Source organism: Trachurus trachurus (assembly GCF_905171665.1).
Source record: "Trachurus trachurus genome assembly, chromosome: 15".
In the NCBI taxonomy this organism is placed as follows: Eukaryota; Metazoa; Chordata; class Actinopteri; order Carangiformes; family Carangidae; genus Trachurus; species Trachurus trachurus.
Genome location: NC_139906.1, coordinates 313,257 through 335,000, shown reverse-complemented (window position 1 = coordinate 335,000; position 21,744 = coordinate 313,257). Strand labels below are relative to the sequence as shown.

Genomic DNA, 21,744 nt, shown 5'->3' with positions numbered 1-21,744 from the left:
GATGTCATGATGTCATGATGTCATGATGTGATGATGTGATGATGTCATGATGTGATGATGTCATGATGTGATGATGTGATGATGTCATGATGTCATGATGTGATGATGTCATGATGTGATGATGTGATGATGTGATGATGTGATGATGTGATGATGTCATGATGTCATGATGTCATGATGTGATGATGTCATGATGTGATGATGTGATGATGTCATGATGTCATGATGTGATGATGTCATGATGTGATGATGTGATGATGTGATGATGTGATGATGTGATGATGTCATGATGTCATGATGTCATGATGTGATGATGTCATGATGTGATGATGTGATGATGTGATGATGTCATGATGTGATGATGTCATGATGTCATGATGTGATGATGTGATGATGTCATGATGTGATGATGTGATGATGTGATGATGTCATGATGTCATGATGTGATGATGTCATGATGTGATGATGTCATGATGTCATGATGTCATGATGTGATGATGTGATGATGTCATGATGTGATGATGTCATGATGTCATGATGTGATGATGTGATGATGTGATGATGTCATGATGTGATGATGTCATGATGTCATGATGTCATGATGTGATGATGTCATGATGTGATGATGTCATGATGTCATGATGTCATGATGTGATGATGTGATGATGTCATGATGTGATGATGTCATGATGTGATGATGTCATGATGTGATGATGTCATGATGTGATGATGTCATGATGTGATGATGTCATGATGTGATGATGTCATGATGTCATGATGTCATGATGTCATGATGTCATGATGTGATGATGTGATGATGTCATGATGTGATGATGTCATGATGTGATGATGTGATGATGTCATGATGTCATGATGTGATGATGTCATGATGTGATGATGTGATGATGTGATGATGTGATGATGTGATGATGTCATGATGTCATGATGTCATGATGTGATGATGTCATGATGTGATGATGTGATGATGTGATGATGTCATGATGTCATGATGTGATGATGTGATGATGTCATGATGTCATGATGTGATGATGTGATGATGTCATGATGTCATGATGTCATGATGTGATGATGTCATGATGTGATGATGTGATGATGTCATGATGTCATGATGTGATGATGTGATGATGTCATGATGTCATGATGTGATGATGTCATGATGTGATGATGTCATGATGTGATGATGTGATGATGTGATGATGTGATGATGTCATGATGTCATGATGTGATGATGTCATGATGTGATGATGTGATGATGTCATGATGTCATGATGTGATGATGTGATGATGTGATGATGTGATGATGTGATGATGTCATGATGTGATGATGTGATGATGTCATGATGTCATGATGTGATGATGTGATGATGTCATGATGTGATGATGTGATGATGTCATGATGTCATGATGTCATGATGTCATGATGTCATGATGTCATGATGTGATGATGTGATGATGTCATGATGTGATGATGTCATGATGTCATGATGTGATGATGTCATGATGTGATGATGTCATGATGTCATGATGTGATGATGTGATGATGTCATGATGTCATGATGTGATGATGTCATGATGTGATGATGTGATGATGTGATGATGTCATGATGTCATGATGTGATGATGTCATGATGTGATGATGTCATGATGTGATGATGTGATGATGTGATGATGTCATGATGTCATGATGTGATGATGTCATGATGTCATGATGTGATGATGTCATGATGTCATGATGTGATGATGTGATGATGTGATGATGTGATGATGTGATGATGTCATGATGTCATGATGTCATGATGTCATGATGTGATGATGTCATGATGTGATGATGTGATGATGTGATGATGTCATGATGTCATGATGTGATGATGTCATGATGTCATGATGTGATGATGTCATGATGTCATGATGTGATGATGTGATGATGTGATGATGTCATGATGTCATGATGTGATGATGTCATGATGTCATGATGTGATGATGTCATGATGTCATGATGTGATGATGTGATGATGTGATGATGTCATGATGTCATGATGTGATGATGTGATGATGTCATGATGTGATGATGTGATGATGTCATGATGTCATGATGTCATGATGTCATGATGTCATGATGTCATGATGTGATGATGTGATGATGTCATGATGTGATGATGTCATGATGTCATGATGTCATGATGTCATGATGTGATGATGTCATGATGTCATGATGTGATGATGTGATGATGTCATGATGTGATGATGTGATGATGTCATGATGTCATGATGTCATGATGTGATGATGTGATGATGTCATGATGTGATGATGTGATGATGTCATGATGTCATGATGTCATGATGTGATGATGTGATGATGTGATGATGTCATGATGTCATGATGTCATGATGTCATGATGTCATGATGTGATGATGTCATGATGTCATGATGTGATGATGTCATGATGTGATGATGTCATGATGTCATGATGTGATGATGTGATGATGTGATGATGTCATGATGTCATGATGTGATGATGTCATGATGTCATGATGTGATGATGTCATGATGTCATGATGTCATGATGTGATGATGTGATGATGTGATGATGTCATGATGTCATGATGTGATGATGTCATGATGTCATGATGTGATGATGTCATGATGTCATGATGTGATGATGTGATGATGTGATGATGTCATGATGTCATGATGTGATGATGTGATGATGTCATGATGTGATGATGTCATGATGTCATGATGTCATGATGTCATGATGTCATGATGTCATGATGTGATGATGTGATGATGTCATGATGTGATGATGTCATGATGTCATGATGTGATGATGTCATGATGTGATGATGTCATGATGTCATGATGTGATGATGTGATGATGTCATGATGTCATGATGTGATGATGTCATGATGTGATGATGTGATGATGTGATGATGTCATGATGTCATGATGTGATGATGTCATGATGTGATGATGTCATGATGTGATGATGTCATGATGTGATGATGTCATGATGTCATGATGTGATGATGTCATGATGTCATGATGTGATGATGTGATGATGTCATGATGTCATGATGTCATGATGTGATGATGTCATGATGTGATGATGTGATGATGTGATGATGTCATGATGTCATGATGTGATGATGTGATGATGTCATGATGTGATGATGTGATGATGTGATGATGTCATGATGTGATGATGTCATGATGTCATGATGTCATGATGTGATGATGTCATGATGTGATGATGTCATGATGTGATGATGTGATGATGTCATGATGTGATGATGTGATGATGTGATGATGTCATGATGTGATGATGTCATGATGTCATGATGTCATGATGTCATGATGTGATGATGTGATGATGTCATGATGTCATGATGTCATGATGTCATGATGTCATGATGTCATGATGTCATGATGTGATGATGTCATGATGTCATGATGTGATGATGTGATGATGTGATGATGTCATGATGTGATGATGTGATGATGTGATGATGTCATGATGTCATGATGTGATGATGTGATGATGTGATGATGTCATGATGTGATGATGTCATGATGTCATGATGTCATGATGTCATGATGTCATGATGTGATGATGTGATGATGTCATGATGTCATGATGTCATGATGTCATGATGTGATGATGTCATGATGTGATGATGTCATGATGTCATGATGTGATGATGTCATGATGTCATGATGTCATGATGTCATGATGTGATGATGTCATGATGTCATGATGTCATGATGTGATGATGTCATGATGTCATGATGTCATGATGTCATGATGTCATGATGTGATGATGTCATGATGTCATGATGTCATGATGTGATGATGTCATGATGTCATGATGTGATGATGTCATGATGTCATGATGTGATGATGTCATGATGTCATGATGTCATGATGTCATGATGTCATGATGTGATGATGTCATGATGTCATGATGTCATGATGTGATGATGTCATGATGTCATGATGTCATGATGTCATGATGTCATGATGTGATGATGTCATGATGTGATGATGTGATGATGTCATGATGTCATGATGTCATGATGTCATGATGTGATGATGTCATGATGTCATGATGTCATGATGTGATGATGTCATGATGTCATGATGTCATGATGTCATGATGTCATGATGTCATGATGTGATGATGTCATGATGTGATGATGTCATGATGTGATGATGTGATGATGTCATGATGTCATGATGTCATGATGTCATGATGTGATGATGTCATGATGTCATGATGTCATGATGTGATGATGTCATGATGTCATGATGTGATGATGTCATGATGTGATGATGTCATGATGTCATGATGTGATGATGTGATGATGTGATGATGTGATGATGTCATGATGTCATGATGTCATGATGTCATGATGTGATGATGTCATGATGTCATGATGTGATGATGTGATGATGTCATGATGTGATGATGTGATGATGTCATGATGTCATGATGTCATGATGTCATGATGTGATGATGTCATGATGTCATGATGTCATGATGTGATGATGTCATGATGTCATGATGTCATGATGTCATGATGTCATGATGTGATGATGTCATGATGTGATGATGTCATGATGTGATGATGTCATGATGTCATGATGTGATGATGTGATGATGTCATGATGTCATGATGTCATGATGTCATGATGTGATGATGTCATGATGTGATGATGTCATGATGTCATGATGTCATGATGTGATGATGTCATGATGTCATGATGTGATGATGTGATGATGTCATGATGTGATGATGTGATGATGTCATGATGTCATGATGTCATGATGTCATGATGTCATGATGTCATGATGTGATGATGTCATGATGTCATGATGTCATGATGTGATGATGTCATGATGTCATGATGTCATGATGTCATGATGTCATGATGTCATGATGTGATGATGTCATGATGTCATGATGTCATGATGTGATGATGTGATGATGTCATGATGTCATGATGTCATGATGTCATGATGTGATGATGTCATGATGTCATGATGTCATGATGTCATGATGTGATGATGTCATGATGTCATGATGTGATGATGTCATGATGTCATGATGTCATGATGTCATGATGTGATGATGTGATGATGTCATGATGTCATGATGTCATGATGTGATGATGTCATGATGTGATGATGTCATGATGTCATGATGTGATGATGTCATGATGTCATGATGTCATGATGTCATGATGTGATGATGTGATGATGTCATGATGTCATGATGTCATGATGTCATGATGTCATGATGTGATGATGTCATGATGTCATGATGTCATGATGTCATGATGTGATGATGTCATGATGTGATGATGTCATGATGTCATGATGTCATGATGTGATGATGTCATGATGTCATGATGTCATGATGTGATGATGTCATGATGTCATGATGTCATGATGTCATGATGTGATGATGTCATGATGTCATGATGTCATGATGTGATGATGTCATGATGTCATGATGTCATGATGTCATGATGTGATGATGTCATGATGTCATGATGTGATGATGTCATGATGTCATGATGTCATGATGTGATGATGTCATGATGTCATGATGTGATGATGTGATGATGTCATGATGTCATGATGTCATGATGTGATGATGTCATGATGTCATGATGTCATGATGTCATGATGTGATGATGTCATGATGTCATGATGTCATGATGTCATGATGTGATGATGTCATGATGTCATGATGTCATGATGTGATGATGTCATGATGTCATGATGTGATGATGTGATGATGTCATGATGTCATGATGTCATGATGTGATGATGTCATGATGTCATGATGTCATGATGTCATGATGTCATGATGTGATGATGTCATGATGTGATGATGTCATGATGTGATGATGTGATGATGTGATGATGTGATGATGTCATGATGTCATGATGTCATGATGTCATGATGTGATGATGTCATGATGTCATGATGTCATGATGTGATGATGTCATGATGTGATGATGTCATGATGTCATGATGTCATGATGTCATGATGTCATGATGTGATGATGTCATGATGTCATGATGTCATGATGTGATGATGTCATGATGTGATGATGTCATGATGTCATGATGTCATGATGTGATGATGTCATGATGTGATGATGTGATGATGTGATGATGTCATGATGTCATGATGTCATGATGTCATGATGTGATGATGTCATGATGTCATGATGTGATGATGTCATGATGTCATGATGTCATGATGTCATGATGTGATGATGTCATGATGTCATGATGTCATGATGTGATGATGTCATGATGTCATGATGTCATGATGTCATGATGTGATGATGTCATGATGTCATGATGTCATGATGTGATGATGTGATGATGTCATGATGTCATGATGTCATGATGTGATGATGTCATGATGTCATGATGTGATGATGTGATGATGTCATGATGTCATGATGTCATGATGTCATGATGTCATGATGTCATGATGTGATGATGTCATGATGTGATGATGTCATGATGTGATGATGTGATGATGTGATGATGTCATGATGTCATGATGTCATGATGTCATGATGTGATGATGTCATGATGTCATGATGTCATGATGTGATGATGTCATGATGTCATGATGTGATGATGTCATGATGTCATGATGTGATGATGTGATGATGTGATGATGTGATGATGTCATGATGTCATGATGTCATGATGTCATGATGTGATGATGTCATGATGTGATGATGTCATGATGTCATGATGTCATGATGTGATGATGTCATGATGTCATGATGTGATGATGTCATGATGTCATGATGTCATGATGTGATGATGTCATGATGTGATGATGTCATGATGTGATGATGTGATGATGTGATGATGTCATGATGTCATGATGTCATGATGTGATGATGTCATGATGTCATGATGTCATGATGTGATGATGTCATGATGTGATGATGTGATGATGTCATGATGTCATGATGTCATGATGTCATGATGTCATGATGTGATGATGTCATGATGTGATGATGTGATGATGTGATGATGTGATGATGTCATGATGTCATGATGTCATGATGTCATGATGTGATGATGTCATGATGTCATGATGTGATGATGTGATGATGTCATGATGTCATGATGTCATGATGTCATGATGTCATGATGTGATGATGTCATGATGTCATGATGTCATGATGTCATGATGTGATGATGTCATGATGTGATGATGTCATGATGTGATGATGTGATGATGTGATGATGTCATGATGTCATGATGTCATGATGTCATGATGTGATGATGTCATGATGTCATGATGTCATGATGTGATGATGTCATGATGTGATGATGTGATGATGTGATGATGTCATGATGTCATGATGTCATGATGTCATGATGTGATGATGTCATGATGTCATGATGTCATGATGTGATGATGTCATGATGTGATGATGTCATGATGTCATGATGTCATGATGTGATGATGTCATGATGTCATGATGTCATGATGTGATGATGTCATGATGTCATGATGTCATGATGTCATGATGTCATGATGTGATGATGTCATGATGTCATGATGTGATGATGTCATGATGTCATGATGTCATGATGTGATGATGTCATGATGTCATGATGTCATGATGTCATGATGTGATGATGTCATGATGTCATGATGTCATGATGTGATGATGTCATGATGTCATGATGTCATGATGTCATGATGTGATGATGTCATGATGTCATGATGTCATGATGTCATGATGTCATGATGTGATGATGTGATGATGTCATGATGTCATGATGTCATGATGTCATGATGTCATGATGTGATGATGTCATGATGTCATGATGTGATGATGTGATGATGTCATGATGTCATGATGTCATGATGTGATGATGTCATGATGTCATGATGTCATGATGTCATGATGTGATGATGTCATGATGTGATGATGTCATGATGTGATGATGTGATGATGTGATGATGTCATGATGTCATGATGTCATGATGTCATGATGTGATGATGTCATGATGTCATGATGTGATGATGTGATGATGTCATGATGTCATGATGTGATGATGTCATGATGTGATGATGTCATGATGTCATGATGTGATGATGTGATGATGTGATGATGTGATGATGTCATGATGTCATGATGTCATGATGTCATGATGTGATGATGTCATGATGTCATGATGTGATGATGTGATGATGTCATGATGTCATGATGTCATGATGTCATGATGTGATGATGTCATGATGTGATGATGTCATGATGTGATGATGTCATGATGTCATGATGTGATGATGTCATGATGTGATGATGTGATGATGTGATGATGTGATGATGTCATGATGTCATGATGTCATGATGTCATGATGTAGGCCTAATGATGTAATGATGTAATCATAGATATGTCCACTTTTTCCGAACGTCAAAAACTAGGGTAAGACTACCCATACACTTCCAGTGTTTGAGCTAAGCTAATTAGCGACTTTAGGTTGAGGCAGGCTAACACTACCTATACACTTCCAGTGTTTGAGCTAAGCTAATTACGGGCGATACGGCTATCTCCATGGTTGCTGCACGCACAGTCGAAAGGATGGTGTCTATCTGCTGGTCATGGACTCGGGAGTGAGGCAAGACATGAAAAAAAAAATGTTGCCGTATCCCTTTAAAGGGATAGTTCAACATTTTTGTCAAATTGGCACACACTTGCACAGCAGCTGTGCACAAAGCGCCACAAATCTCCCTTTTGCGGAAAAAGCTGACGAATCAGTTTCATGGAGGAAAGAAACATGAGAGTTTGTTCTGCAGCTGCAGGTGTTCATGTAGGAGCCAGGTGAGTGTGTGTGTGTGAGAGAGAGATCTGCGGTGGTCACAAGGCTTATTTGTGTAGAGTTCAGTGAAGGCCACAGAGAGAGAGAGACCATGTGCTTCTTGTTACAGTAGGAGGCTGAAACACAGACAGAGAGAGACAGATTCAGTCTTTCAGTTCAACTGTTGATTTAAAGAAATATGTTTGAGCTTATTGGTCAATTTACAGGTAGAAACATGACAGTGAACGCACGGTCTCTGTCGGAGTCAGTGAACGCAACACAGTCTCTGTCAGAGTCAGTGAACGCAACACAGTCTCTGTCAGAGTCAGTGAACGCACCACGGTCTCTGTCAGAGTCAGTGAACGCACCACGGTCTCTGATCTAATCAGACTTTCATTACTGTAAATTTCACAGTTGATGTTTTATTTTTTAATCATATTCAAGTCAAACTTCATTATCTCATCAACATCTTTTCAACTGAACAGAAACAGAAACGTGTGATTCAACAGTTTTATTGAGACACGATGATGATCGATGGACCTGATGAGCTGAAGCGGTGAAATAAACAACAGGAAACCGATGGAGCGATGTGATGACGCTGCTGCCTCCTAATGTCAGTTCTTCTTCACCATTTTCACCATTTGTCTTTCTGTGTGTGTGTGTGTGTGTGTGTGTGTGTGTGTGTGTGTGTGTGTGTGTGTGTGTGTGTGTCTGGTGTGTGTGTGTGTGTGTGTGTGTGTGTGTGTGTGTGTGTGTGTGTGTGTGTGTGTGTGTGTGTGTGTGTGTGTGTACCTGCAGATATCCGGGTGAACTACTGCTACACTAAGTTTGAGAACGGCCGCTGTCTGGCTCCGAAGCCTCAGAACACGTCCAAGGAGGTCTGCTGCTGCACGGGGATGCCCGGCCAGGGTTGGGGCGACCCCTGTGAGATCTGCCCCAGCAAGGGGGAGGGTAGGTCCACACACACACACACACACACACACATACGCACCCCCCCAGTCTTTTTTTTTTTTCTAAAGAGGAACTAAGCCGGATTTTTCTCGTGGCTATGCTATATTTTTACCTTAATTAAAAAGCTCTGGACTAATTGTGATAGTTACACTGCAAAAAACTAAAAATCCTAGCAAGATTATTGGTATTATCTGGTACTTTGAACTCCCTACATCGTGGTGAATAAATATTTTAAGAAAACAAAATGGAAAGTACTTATTTTTATGTTTTTGTGGCGAATAAAGCGTTTCATTTTCATTTCATTTTTCATTTTCACCACGTGATTACACGCACCCTATCCGGTCCTTTCTTGTCATAGAGGCTCCATTCAAGGACCCTCGGAAAGCAGAAAACCACACGATTCAGATACAGTTTACAGCTCATCTCCATCATAAACGGTTCAGAAGCTGTTTGATGTTTAGTAAAACACTCGTTTTTAGATGGTTAAAACAGCAACGTTCTAGTTAAAACCATTTTTCTCACTTTTCAATTTTTTGGTCATAATAGATTAAAATGCCCATAACTTTTGATCTGAAAGGGTTATCTAAGTTATTCAAACAGTTATGAATGGCTGAAAACTTCTAGTTTATGGAAATATCAAAAAATGAAAATGTCATAATCCCACCATGTGAAGGGTTTTCCCAGGTTGCCATACAATTAGAAATGACTATGGAAAGCTGCAAATACAGAGCCATTAGAAATTAATGCAACTGATTTTTTAAAATGTATTTAATTGTTGTTTTATATGCAATAACTTACAGGCTTTGTTAGTTTTAGGTTCAATATGTGCAAAATATGTTCATCTATCTATCTATCTATCTATCTATCTATCTATCTATCTATCTATCTATCTATCTATCTATCTATCTATCTATCTATCTATCTATCTATCTAAAAAGGCTATTTCAATAAGTTCTCAATAAACAACCAGTCCCGGCCCTCGACATTTTAAAATTTTGGCCCATGCGTATTTGAGTTTGCCACCCCTGGTCTAGAGATGATAAAACTTTGTCTTGGACTTTCAACACTTTGGAGTGAATGATTGTGACAGTGGCATTAGGCTGGATAACGATTAAACTAAACTCTGGTTTGGCAGTGGATGGTATTTCAATGACGTCACAGATTTTGTATCTCGATGGCGTCTGCACATACGTATATATAGCTGAAGCTGTGTGTGTGTCTCATGGTCGTCTCTCTCTCCTCCGGCTGCAGAGGGATACCGCATCCTCTGTCCCAATGAGGGCTACCAGCACCGGGACGGAGGACCCACAGGTCAGTGTGTGTCTGTGTGAGTGTGAGTCTCGTTGTGAACAGTTTGTGGCTTCATGCACGTGGCTTCATGTTGCCGTGTGTGTGTGTGTGTGTGTGTGTGTGTTCATGGTAGATATTGACGAGTGCATCAACGACCCGTGCATCAACGGCCAGTGCATCAACACCGACGGATCGTTCCGCTGCGAGTGTCCGATGGGATACCGGCTGGACGTCAACGCCGTGCGCTGTGAAGGTCAGTTCAGGTTCAGGTTCAGTGTTTAGGACCAACCCACCGCTAACCACTGTCTCCAGTCCCAGCCCATAATAATAACCATGTGTCTGGATATTTACATTATTCCTCCTCAGCCACAAAGAAAAGATGACTTGATCTAAAATCGCATTGCGGGAAAAAAACGTCCACTAAGGGCATTTTTCCCCTTAATTTGACTATAACTCCCACTGTATTGCAGCAAATGGCGTGATTTTTGGCATATCATTTGAAAATATGATTTAAAAATTTTCAATAGGTCAAAAATACACTGTCTGCAAATTTACTACCCTCTGGTGGCGTTCGCGGGTGTTTTTGTCCATAACTTTGACTGCTGTAAAAATATATCAGATAAATATTTCAGTAACACTTTATTTGACGCCTATCTCTATAACGCATTATAACCAGACTTATAATGAGTTATTATACAGTTATAGCACTGTATAACTATAGTTATAAACACTCATAAATGCATTATTAATATAGTTATAATGTGTTATAATTGGCTTATAAACAAGACTTTATAACAATAAGCACAACACATGATAGAGCATTAAAACACTATTATAATATTTGACCTTATAAGCCATTATAAAATGCTCTATGATGTGTTATTCTTATTGTTATAAAGTCTTATGATAATTTATGAGTGTTTATAATGATAGTTATATATGTTTATAAGCCAATTATAACACATTATAACTATATTTATAATGCACCGTCAATGTGGGCATTGTCAGTGAGTTACTAACAATTATAACGTATTATAATACCTGACCTTATAAGTCATGATAAAATTCTTTATAGTGTGTTATGATCATTGTTATAAAGCATTATGATCATTTATAAGTCTGGTTATAATGCGTTAAAGAGATAGGCGTCAAGTAAAGTGTTACCAATATTTTATTTTATTTCAATTTTTTTTGCATAAATCTGTTAATCAACTTCAGTCCTGATCAAAACTACTAAATACTGGTTCTCTGTCTCAGACACGGATGAGTGCGACATCGGGAATCCCTGTGGCAACGGCACCTGCACCAACGTGATTGGAGGGTTCGAGTGCGCGTGTGACGACGGCTTCGAGCCGGGACCAATGATGACCTGTGAAGGTGAGTGACGCTCTCACTCTGCACGTGCACGCTCACACTCACGTGCACGCTCAGGCTCAGGAGCGCCCAGTGGTGTAGTCTATGTGATACTCAGGTTTACTCAGTTTACCCACTGAAAATACATAAATACTTCAGTATAGCCAGTAACTAAACTATCTAACTAAAGTAAATGTCAGTGGTTCTCAAAGTGGGAGGGTTGACAGGGTTCAAGGGTCCACTACTTTTTATTCACATTTTACCACTTTTTACTAGAATTTCTTTGAGAAATTTTACCAGTTTCTTCTCAATTTTTCTGTTCTACTTTTTACTATTTTTTAAAAGAAATTTTACCCCTTTTGTATTATTGTTTGCCCCCCATTTTTTGAGATATTTTACCACATTTTTCTATAATTTTTTGAAAGATTTTAACACTTTTTCTAGAATTCTTGAGTAATTTTACCAGTTTCTTCTCATTTTTATTTTTTATTTTACCACTTTTTCTGAGAAATGTTATACCTTTTTTGTTTATTTTTTTGTGAGAATTTTAACCACTTTTTTCTAGAAATGTTTCAACTTTTTTGGAGAATTTGTACCACTTTTTTTTCCAGAAATGTCTCTATAATCTTTCAAAAATGTAGCTACACCTAATTTAAACGTACATTGATAGTTTGTGTATTTCTGGTGTGTTGTCCAATGGGGGTCCGTGGTCTAGTTTGTGTCAGTTTTGGGTCCTTGATATAAAAAGTTAGAGAAGCAGCGTCTATGTGATACAAGTATGAACAGTTTACCACCTAGAAAGCAGTTTACCCACTACAACACATTAGACTACACCACTGGTTGCTAGGTAACAGCAGTTTACCCACTACAACACATTAGACTACACCACTGGTTGCTAGGTAACAGCAGTTTACCCACTACAACACATTAGACTACACCACTGGTTGCTAGGTAACATTAGACTACACCGCTGTCATGACGACGTCTCTCCTCTTCGTCCTCAGACATCAACGAGTGTTCCCAGAATCCTTTGCTGTGCGCCTTCCGCTGCGTCAACGTGGTCGGGTCCTACGAGTGTAAATGTCCGACGGGCTACGTCCTGAGGGAGGACAGGAGGATGTGTAAAGGTGAGTTACACCACTGGTTCTCAACTGGTGGGTCGGGACCCAGAGTGGGTCTAGACCCGTTCTGGATGGGTCGAGGACAGCTGGTCAACAAAGTAAATAATGTTTAATGCACATCTGATGTTGGACATGTCTTTTATTTTGAAAAATAACTTATATTGAAAGACACACGAGACACGTGAACACATGCAGTTGTAATACTCAGGGTTCCTACGCAAGTATGGAAAAAATGGAATTTGATTTTGTACATTTCCAGGTCTGGAAAAGTATGGAAAATGGAAATTATTGTATGGAAATATATTTATCTTAATACTTATCTGGGTTTGGTCTCATCTGAAGTTATTTGGGTTAATTATTTTGTATGTGTTATTGTACCAAGCTACAATCGCCTGGTAATTATTTGGTTACATAATGGCATATACACATTCAGAATAATGAAAATGAATGATTAATTACATGCTTTTTTTATATTATGCACATCTATTTACTCAAATATCACAAATTAATTGAATTTCTTTACTGAGAAGTCTGGAAATTAGGGTCTGAAAAAAGTATGGAATTTGGAAATTTCAAACGTGTAGGAACCCTGAATGCTCCTCAGTTTCTTATTAATTGCTCTGAATGCAAAGATCTCAGTTTCTTATTAATGTGGCCTGGTGCAGTGAATCTGGTTTGTTTTGTGGGTCTTTATTTTGTGCAGTTTGATATTTATTCTCTTTAGTGAACATGCTCTGAATGCAGAGATGCATTAGAAGTCAAATATATCGTTTTGTTGGTCTCCATTTTGTGCAGTTTGATATTTTTTTATTCACTTCCGTACATGCAGTTGTCATGGTAACTCCTCAGTTTCATTCATGTGCTCTGAAATGAACTTTGCTCAATAAAGAGCTAAATGAGTTTTTAAAGGCTTAAAAAAATAAATCTTGGTTTGAATTCTATAAAAGTGGGTCGTGACTTAATGACCCACAGTGAGACTAGTTGAGAACCCCTGAGTTACATAACACACACTATCTGTGTGTGTGTGTGTGTGTGTGTGTGTGTGTGTGTGTGTGTGTGTGTGTGTGTGTGTGTGTGTGTGTGTGTGTGTGTGTGTGTGTGTGTGTGTGTGTGTGTGTGTGTGTGTGTGTGTGTGTGTGTGTGTGTGTGTGTCGGCCCAGACTCTGTTTACACCGCCGCTCTCTCAGACGACTCGTCTCCATGGCAACGCTTGTATTTGGCGGGAGACACAGAGACAGGAGGAACTCGTCTATAGCGTCACTGTTTATGTTAGAGTGTGTGTGTGTGTGTGTGTGTGTGTGTTACATCACTGTTGCGTTACACACACACACACACACACACTCTTTTCTACAGTTACAAACTTCTGAAACTCACTGAATGTAACACTAGTTTCCATAACGCCTGTGTGATGTGTGATGCAGCATTTAGACTCGATGACAGACTCTGCCATCTCATCCCAGTTTCTTTACCCGCTCATGAACACAACACGAGAGGGAAACAGCTTCTAAAGGGGAAGAGACGGAAACTAAAATGCACAAGTCTTAGTGAGACCGTTAAAGGACCACAGACTTGGAATGAGGTTGAGAGCACCATTAAAGAGTCTGCATCACTAGTTGTGTTTCCATCCACCTTTTTTTATTCGCATTTTCAAAAATTGCGAATAAATACTTGAATGGAAACGCCAGAAATGTGAAAAAAGGCAGTTAATGCGCATAAAAGTTTTTACGCTTTGGGGGGGGGGATTTGTCAGCGTATCGATTAAATGAAATGCGACTTTTTGTTATGGAAACAGATTATGTGAATTGAGTCAGAGTTTGTGGGTGAAGCTGCTGGACTTCACCCAGCGACGCCCCGGTGTCCCAGCTCTCCTCTCTGCACCGCAACACAACGCGCTCCGTAACCTGTAATGTTTTGTTTATGACGGTTAAGACTACACAATCACACGCCGTAACATCGTATATGTTATGTAACGTTTTCCACTGCTACATTTATTGATGTTTCACCGGCTTCGTTGTCAACAGATGCACGTGGAGGAGAGGAGCGTCACCAGAACAGACTGTCACAGTTCTATTGTCTTTCTGTGGAAATATCTCATGTTACAACATGAAAACCTGCAGCTTATATTCAAGTGCAGCCTAGATATGTACAGTATTTTCTTTTAAAATGTAGCTGGTGCGGCTGATACAGGTGCGTCTAGTCCGGAAAGTACGTAAGTTGTCCATGATGTTGAGTGTCAGCTGTGTCAACTGTTGTCGTAATCTCACGGTGCACCACTCCTCCTCCTCTCCCAATAATCGCAAAACAATAATGAATGGAAACGGTCATAAATTTGCATTTGCTTTTTGCGCATTTTCACAAAATTCACTTTTAAATTCGATACGACTTGGATGGAAACCCAACTACTGTCTATTTTTAAAAAAAGATTAAAACAAAAACTGCTGCTAAATTATGTCTAAATGAAGCTCAGCTTGCTGTTTTTTGTTTCATGTTCCTGTGCCTGATGTGTTGATATTGTGTCATTATTGTGTTGAACCATAAACTCTTTGTACTGATGGAATTGCCTTAGATGGTTCGGGTTAGGTGAGATTGTAGGTAGATATAGGAATTGTATTTGTCATAATATACTATATTGTTGTTTTGTTGTCTCTGGGCCCCGTTCATAAGCTACAGAAGCTTCTGGGGTTTCCCTTTTTTTTTTTTTTTTTTCAAGCATGTGTTTATTAGTTTTGTTTGCAATTTACAGTAAATCAAACAGGACATTGTTACAAGCAAGAAACAAAGCAAACTTTTTCTCCCTATTCTCCCTCCCTTCCCTTCTTCCCCTCACTAAGTAATTAAGACATTAAAACTATATAAATAAGATGAAAATAAAGCAAAAAGGATGGAATAATAATAATAAATAAGTAAATACATAAATAAATAAATAAAAGTAGACAAATACTGGTAACAGTTATATGATGAATTTCAAGGGTGTTTCTCAGGACATTATATCACACATTCTACTCCCTCAGAGCAAGTTACCAACATTAACATCATGTCTTAATAAACGTATAAAAGGTCCAGTTGTCGTCAAAAACATGATGTTTCCGTTTAATAATGTACGTTATCTTTTCCAATGTCATGTTTGATGCCGTCTCTTTAATCCATCTTCCAATTCTTGATGCATCACCGTTTTTCCAATTAAAGGAAATTATACATTTAGCTTGTAATATACACATTATCTACTAATCTAGATTCTTTACTTTGTTAGTATGGGATAGTTGGATATAAGTAGAGGGAGAGGTTTCCCTTTTTACAAGATCATGTCTACTGGATATTGTGAATTTAATTTGTATTTTGTATTTTAAAATGATTTGTAAAATAAAACGAACCTTGAACCTTGAACCTTGAACCTTGAACACACCCAGGTCTCCTCTCCTCCTCTCCTCCTCCTCTCTCTCTCTGTCTCTCTGACACGTTGCTGCTGTCTCTCGCCCTCAGACCAGAACGAGTGTGAGGACGGCGTGGACGACTGCGCCGGCCGAGGGATGACCTGCAAGAACCTGATAGGAACATACATGTGCATCTGTTCCCCCGGTTACACACGGCAACCCAACGGAGAGGGATGCATGGGTGAGCACATCACACACACACACACACACACACACTCCACCCGCCATCCCATCATCAGTCAACACACGCCTCCTAGCAACCAAACACGTGACAACGGCCAATCACAGACACTACAGGTGAATAGGGTAAAAATTTTTAACTAACACATATCACCATGAAACTTCCCAAGTTCATCCCTCACATTAAGATGAATATTTTTTGTATTACACGTTTTGTCCAATTTTATGTTTAAATATGTAAATGACGCAATATCTAATTAATATGCGCTAATTTGCATATATTTCCAGAACAGAAATCTGAACAATGGATAAAGCTGCTTTGTTTTATTTTGTTGACATATTAGAGTCTTTAGTTTTTCCAGAGGAGGATTGTGGATATCTCTTTTTATCACTCTGTAAATGAGAAAATACTGTCACCAGCCCTTTAAAACATCTAATGTCTCCATGTTTTTAGTAATAAAATGTTGTATAAATGAGGCTGTGAATGATATATCAACAATCCCCTCTGTAAAAACCTTCAGAATATAGAAAGGGATCAAAGTGGAAGGTTTGGTGTCTGTAAGTGCTGCTGAAGTGGAGATTTCTAGAGAGGAGTCTGAGTCTGAAAAACTCTTTCTGAGGAAACGGCCTTTAAAGACTTGGACTGTAAAACTACACAGATTGTTAATGTAAATCCTACTTTTAGGATTGGTTGCGGATAAAAAGAAAATGACAATTTTTGGAGTCTACATCATTGTTCAGGAGAGAGAGAGCTTTACAACGACACCTGACATGACACGGCTCAGACTAACTCCTGGTGAATTTAGGAGAAATCTAGTGACGAAAGAGACAAAATAAAGTAAAATAAAAACCTTAATGTGGATTTTCTACCATTTCTTTAGACTTCTCTGAAAGAATACATGATAAGGAAGAAAAATAGCCCAAAATCTCAAAATTGATCAGTGCATTTTGCCTGTAAAGCCAATAATGGAATAAAACTTTGGAGCCAATAACGTAATAAGAGCACACTGTAAAACAAAAACAGATAGGTCATGTCTTGGATGAATAAATATGACGATTACAGAAGCGTATTGCATTCACTTGAATAAAAAAAAATTTAAAAAAGAGAGTTTTTTAATACTAGGCCACTTATTACATTATTGGTGAAAAGTTATTACGCTATTGGCTCAAAGGTTTTATTACGTTATTGGCTTTATTACATTTAAAATGGCCAAAATTATGACAATATTGGCTGTTATTACGTTTTGGGTTGCTACACAGTGATTCCATAAGGTGTGATTCCATCAGGTGTGATTCCATAAGGTGTGATTCCATCAGGTGTGATTCCATAAGATGTGATTCCATAAGATGTGATTCCATAAGGTGTGATTCCATAAGGTGTGATTCCATCAGGTGTGATTCCATAAGGTGTGATTCCATAAGGTGTGATTCCATTAGGTGTGATTCCATTCCATAAGGTGTGATTCCATAAGATGTGATTCCATAAGGTGTGATTCCATTCCATCAGGTGTGATTCCATAAGGTGTGATTCCATAAGATGTGATTCCATCAGGTGTGATTCCATAAGGTGTGATTCCATAAGGTGTGATTCCATCAGGTGTGATTCCATAAGGTGTGATTCCATAAGGTGTGATTCCATAAGGTGTGATTCCATCAGGTGTGATTCCATAAGGTGTGATTCCATCAGGTGTGATTCCATAAGGTGTGATTCCATAAGATGTGATTCCATAAGATGTGATTCCATAAGGTGTGATTCCATAAGGTGTGATTCCATCAGGTGTGATTCCATAAGGTGTGATTCCATTAGGTGTGATTCCATTCCATAAGGTGTGATTCCATAAGATGTGATTCCATAAGGTGTGATTCCATTCCATCAGGTGTGATTCCATAAGGTGTGATTCCATAAGATGTGATTCCATCAGGTGTGATTCCATAAGGTGTGATTCCATAAGGTGTGATTCCATTCCATCAGGTGTGATTCCATAAGGTGTGATTCCATAAGATGTGATTCCATCAGGTGTGATTCCATCAGGTGTGATTCCATAAGGTGTGATTCCATAAGGTGTGATTCCATAAGGTGTGATTCCATCAGGTGTGATTCCATAAGGTGTGATTCCATCAGGTGTGATTCCATAAGGTGTGATTCCATAAGGTGTGATTCCATAAGGTGTGATTCCATAAGGTGTGATTCCATCAGGTGTGATTCCATAAGGTGTGATTCCATAAGGTGTGATTCCATCAGGTGTGATTCCATAAGGTGTGATTCCATAAGGTGTGATTCCATAAGGTGTGATTCCATAAGGTGTGATTCCATAAGGTGTGATTCCATTAGGTGTGATTCCATTCCATAAGGTGTGATTCCATAAGATGTGATTCCATAAGGTGTGATTCCATAAGGTGTGATTCCATACGGTGTGATTCCATAAGGTGTGATTCCATAAGGTGTGATTCCATAAGGTGTGATTCCATAAGGTGTGATTCCATTCCAAACAAACTTGAAATGCTGTTCAATAACCACAAAAAAGTAGTAGGCCTAATAATTATAATTATAAAAAACATTTAAATAAATAACATCAACTGTTATTTATTTAAATGTTTAGGTCTGTCACCATGGTTACTATACTCTACTAGGTTATATATACTATACTCTACTAGTGGTGTAGTAGTACTCAGGTTATATATATACTATACTCTACTAGTGGTGTAGTAGTAGTAGTACTCAGGTTATATATATACTATACTCTACTAGTGGTGTAGTAGTACTCAGGTTATATATATACTATACTCTACTAGTGGTGTAGTAGTAGTAGTACTCAGGTTATATATATACTATACTCTACTAGTGGTGTAGTAGTAGTAGTACTCAGGTTATATATATACTATACTCTACTAGTGGTGTAGTAGTACTCAGGTTATATATATACTATACTCTACTAGTGGTGTAGTAGTAGTAGTACTCAGGTTATATATATACTATACTCTACTAGTGGTGTAGTAGTAGTAGTACTCAGGTTATATATATACTATACTCTACTAGTGGTGTAGTAGTACTCAGGTTATATATATACTATACTCTACTAGTGGTGTAGTAGTAGTAGTACTCAGGTTATATATATACTATACTCTACTAGTGGTGTAGTAGTACTCAGGTTATATATATACTATACTCTACTAGTGGTGTAGTAGTAGTAGTACTCAGGTTATATATATACTATACTCTACTAGTGGTGTAGTAGTACTCAGGTTATATATATACTATACTCTACTAGTGGTGTAGTAGTACTCAGGTTATATATATACTATACTCTACTAGTGGTGTAGTAGTACTCAGGTTATATATATACTATACTCTACTAGTGGTGTAGTAGTAGTAGTACTCAGGTTATATATATACTATACTCTACTAGTGGTGTAGTAGTACTCAGGTTATATATATACTATACTCTACTAGTGGTGTAGTAGTAGTAGTACTCAGGTTATATATATACTATACTCTACTAGTGGTGTAGTAGTAGTAGTACTCAGGTTATATATATATTATACTCTACTAGTGGTGTAGTAGTACTCAGGTTATATATATACTATACTCTACTAGTGGTGTAGTAGTACTCAGGTTATATATATACTATACTCTACTAGTGGTGTAGTAGTACTCAGGTTATATATATACTATACTCTACTAGTGGTGTAGTAGTAGTAGTACTCAGGTTATATATATACTATACTCTACTAGTGGTGTAGTAGTACTCAGGTTATATATATACTATACTCTACTAGTGGTGTAGTAATACTCAGGTTATATATATACTATACTCTATTGACATAATTAGCATAAATTAGCATAATTGCATATATGGGCAATATTTCAACAAAATTGACTTGGCTGATCTGGGCAATATTGGAGTGGTTTTAGGGGTTATTGATGATGCTGAATCCATTTCTGACATTTTCAAAATTCAAAATGGCTGTCTAAACCGGAAGTGACCAGATTGAAATCCATCAAAATCGGCCCACTGGCGGTTAAAATCTGGTCACTTCACAATGGGGCCCTATGGGCTGGCAAGTAGACTATATTACCCACTGAAAATACATACTTCAGTATAGCCAGTACAAAACTATCTAACTAAAGTAATTGTCAGTGGTTCTCAGAGTGGAGGGTTGACAGGGTTCAAGGGTCCACTACTTTTTATTCACATTTTACCACTTTTTACTAGAATTTATTAACTATTTATTTATTTTATCTTTTTTTTTTTTACCACTTTTCCTAGAATATTTTTGAGAAATTTTACCAGTTTGCAGTTTCTTCTCAAATTTTCTGTTCTACTTTTTTTTTTTTTTTTTTTAATTTTACCCCTTTTTGTATTATTGTTTGCCCCCCCCCCCCTTTGAGAAATGTTACCACATTTTTCTATGATATTTTGAAAATATTTACCACTTTTTCTAGAAAATGTTTACCAATTTAAAAACAACAACAACTTTTTACTATTAACTATATACTATTTTTTACTTTCACCACTTTTTAAAAATTGAAGAGTT

General features: G+C 37.7%; 2 protein-coding genes across 2 annotated transcripts in view; one reads left to right on the top strand and one right to left on the bottom strand.

Annotated features, from left to right (window-relative positions):
* Nucleotides 1–12,508, top strand: part of LOC310998570 (fibrillin-1-like) — a gene marked incomplete at both ends in the record, with an annotated part of 36,308 nt that extends 23,800 nt beyond the window's left edge. Inside the window, 4 exons of the mRNA XM_083988683.1 lie at nucleotides 9,681–9,833; nucleotides 11,085–11,144; nucleotides 11,257–11,376; nucleotides 12,381–12,508. Coding sequence (XP_083844809.1) covers nucleotides 9,681–9,833; nucleotides 11,085–11,144; nucleotides 11,257–11,376; nucleotides 12,381–12,508 — 461 coding nt within the window. The remainder of the gene's footprint in view (nucleotides 1–9,680; nucleotides 9,834–11,084; nucleotides 11,145–11,256; nucleotides 11,377–12,380) is intronic.
* Nucleotides 1–21,744, bottom strand: part of mea1 (male-enhanced antigen 1) — a 272,028-nt gene that overhangs the window by 149,940 nt on the left and 100,344 nt on the right. The window lies entirely within an intron of this gene.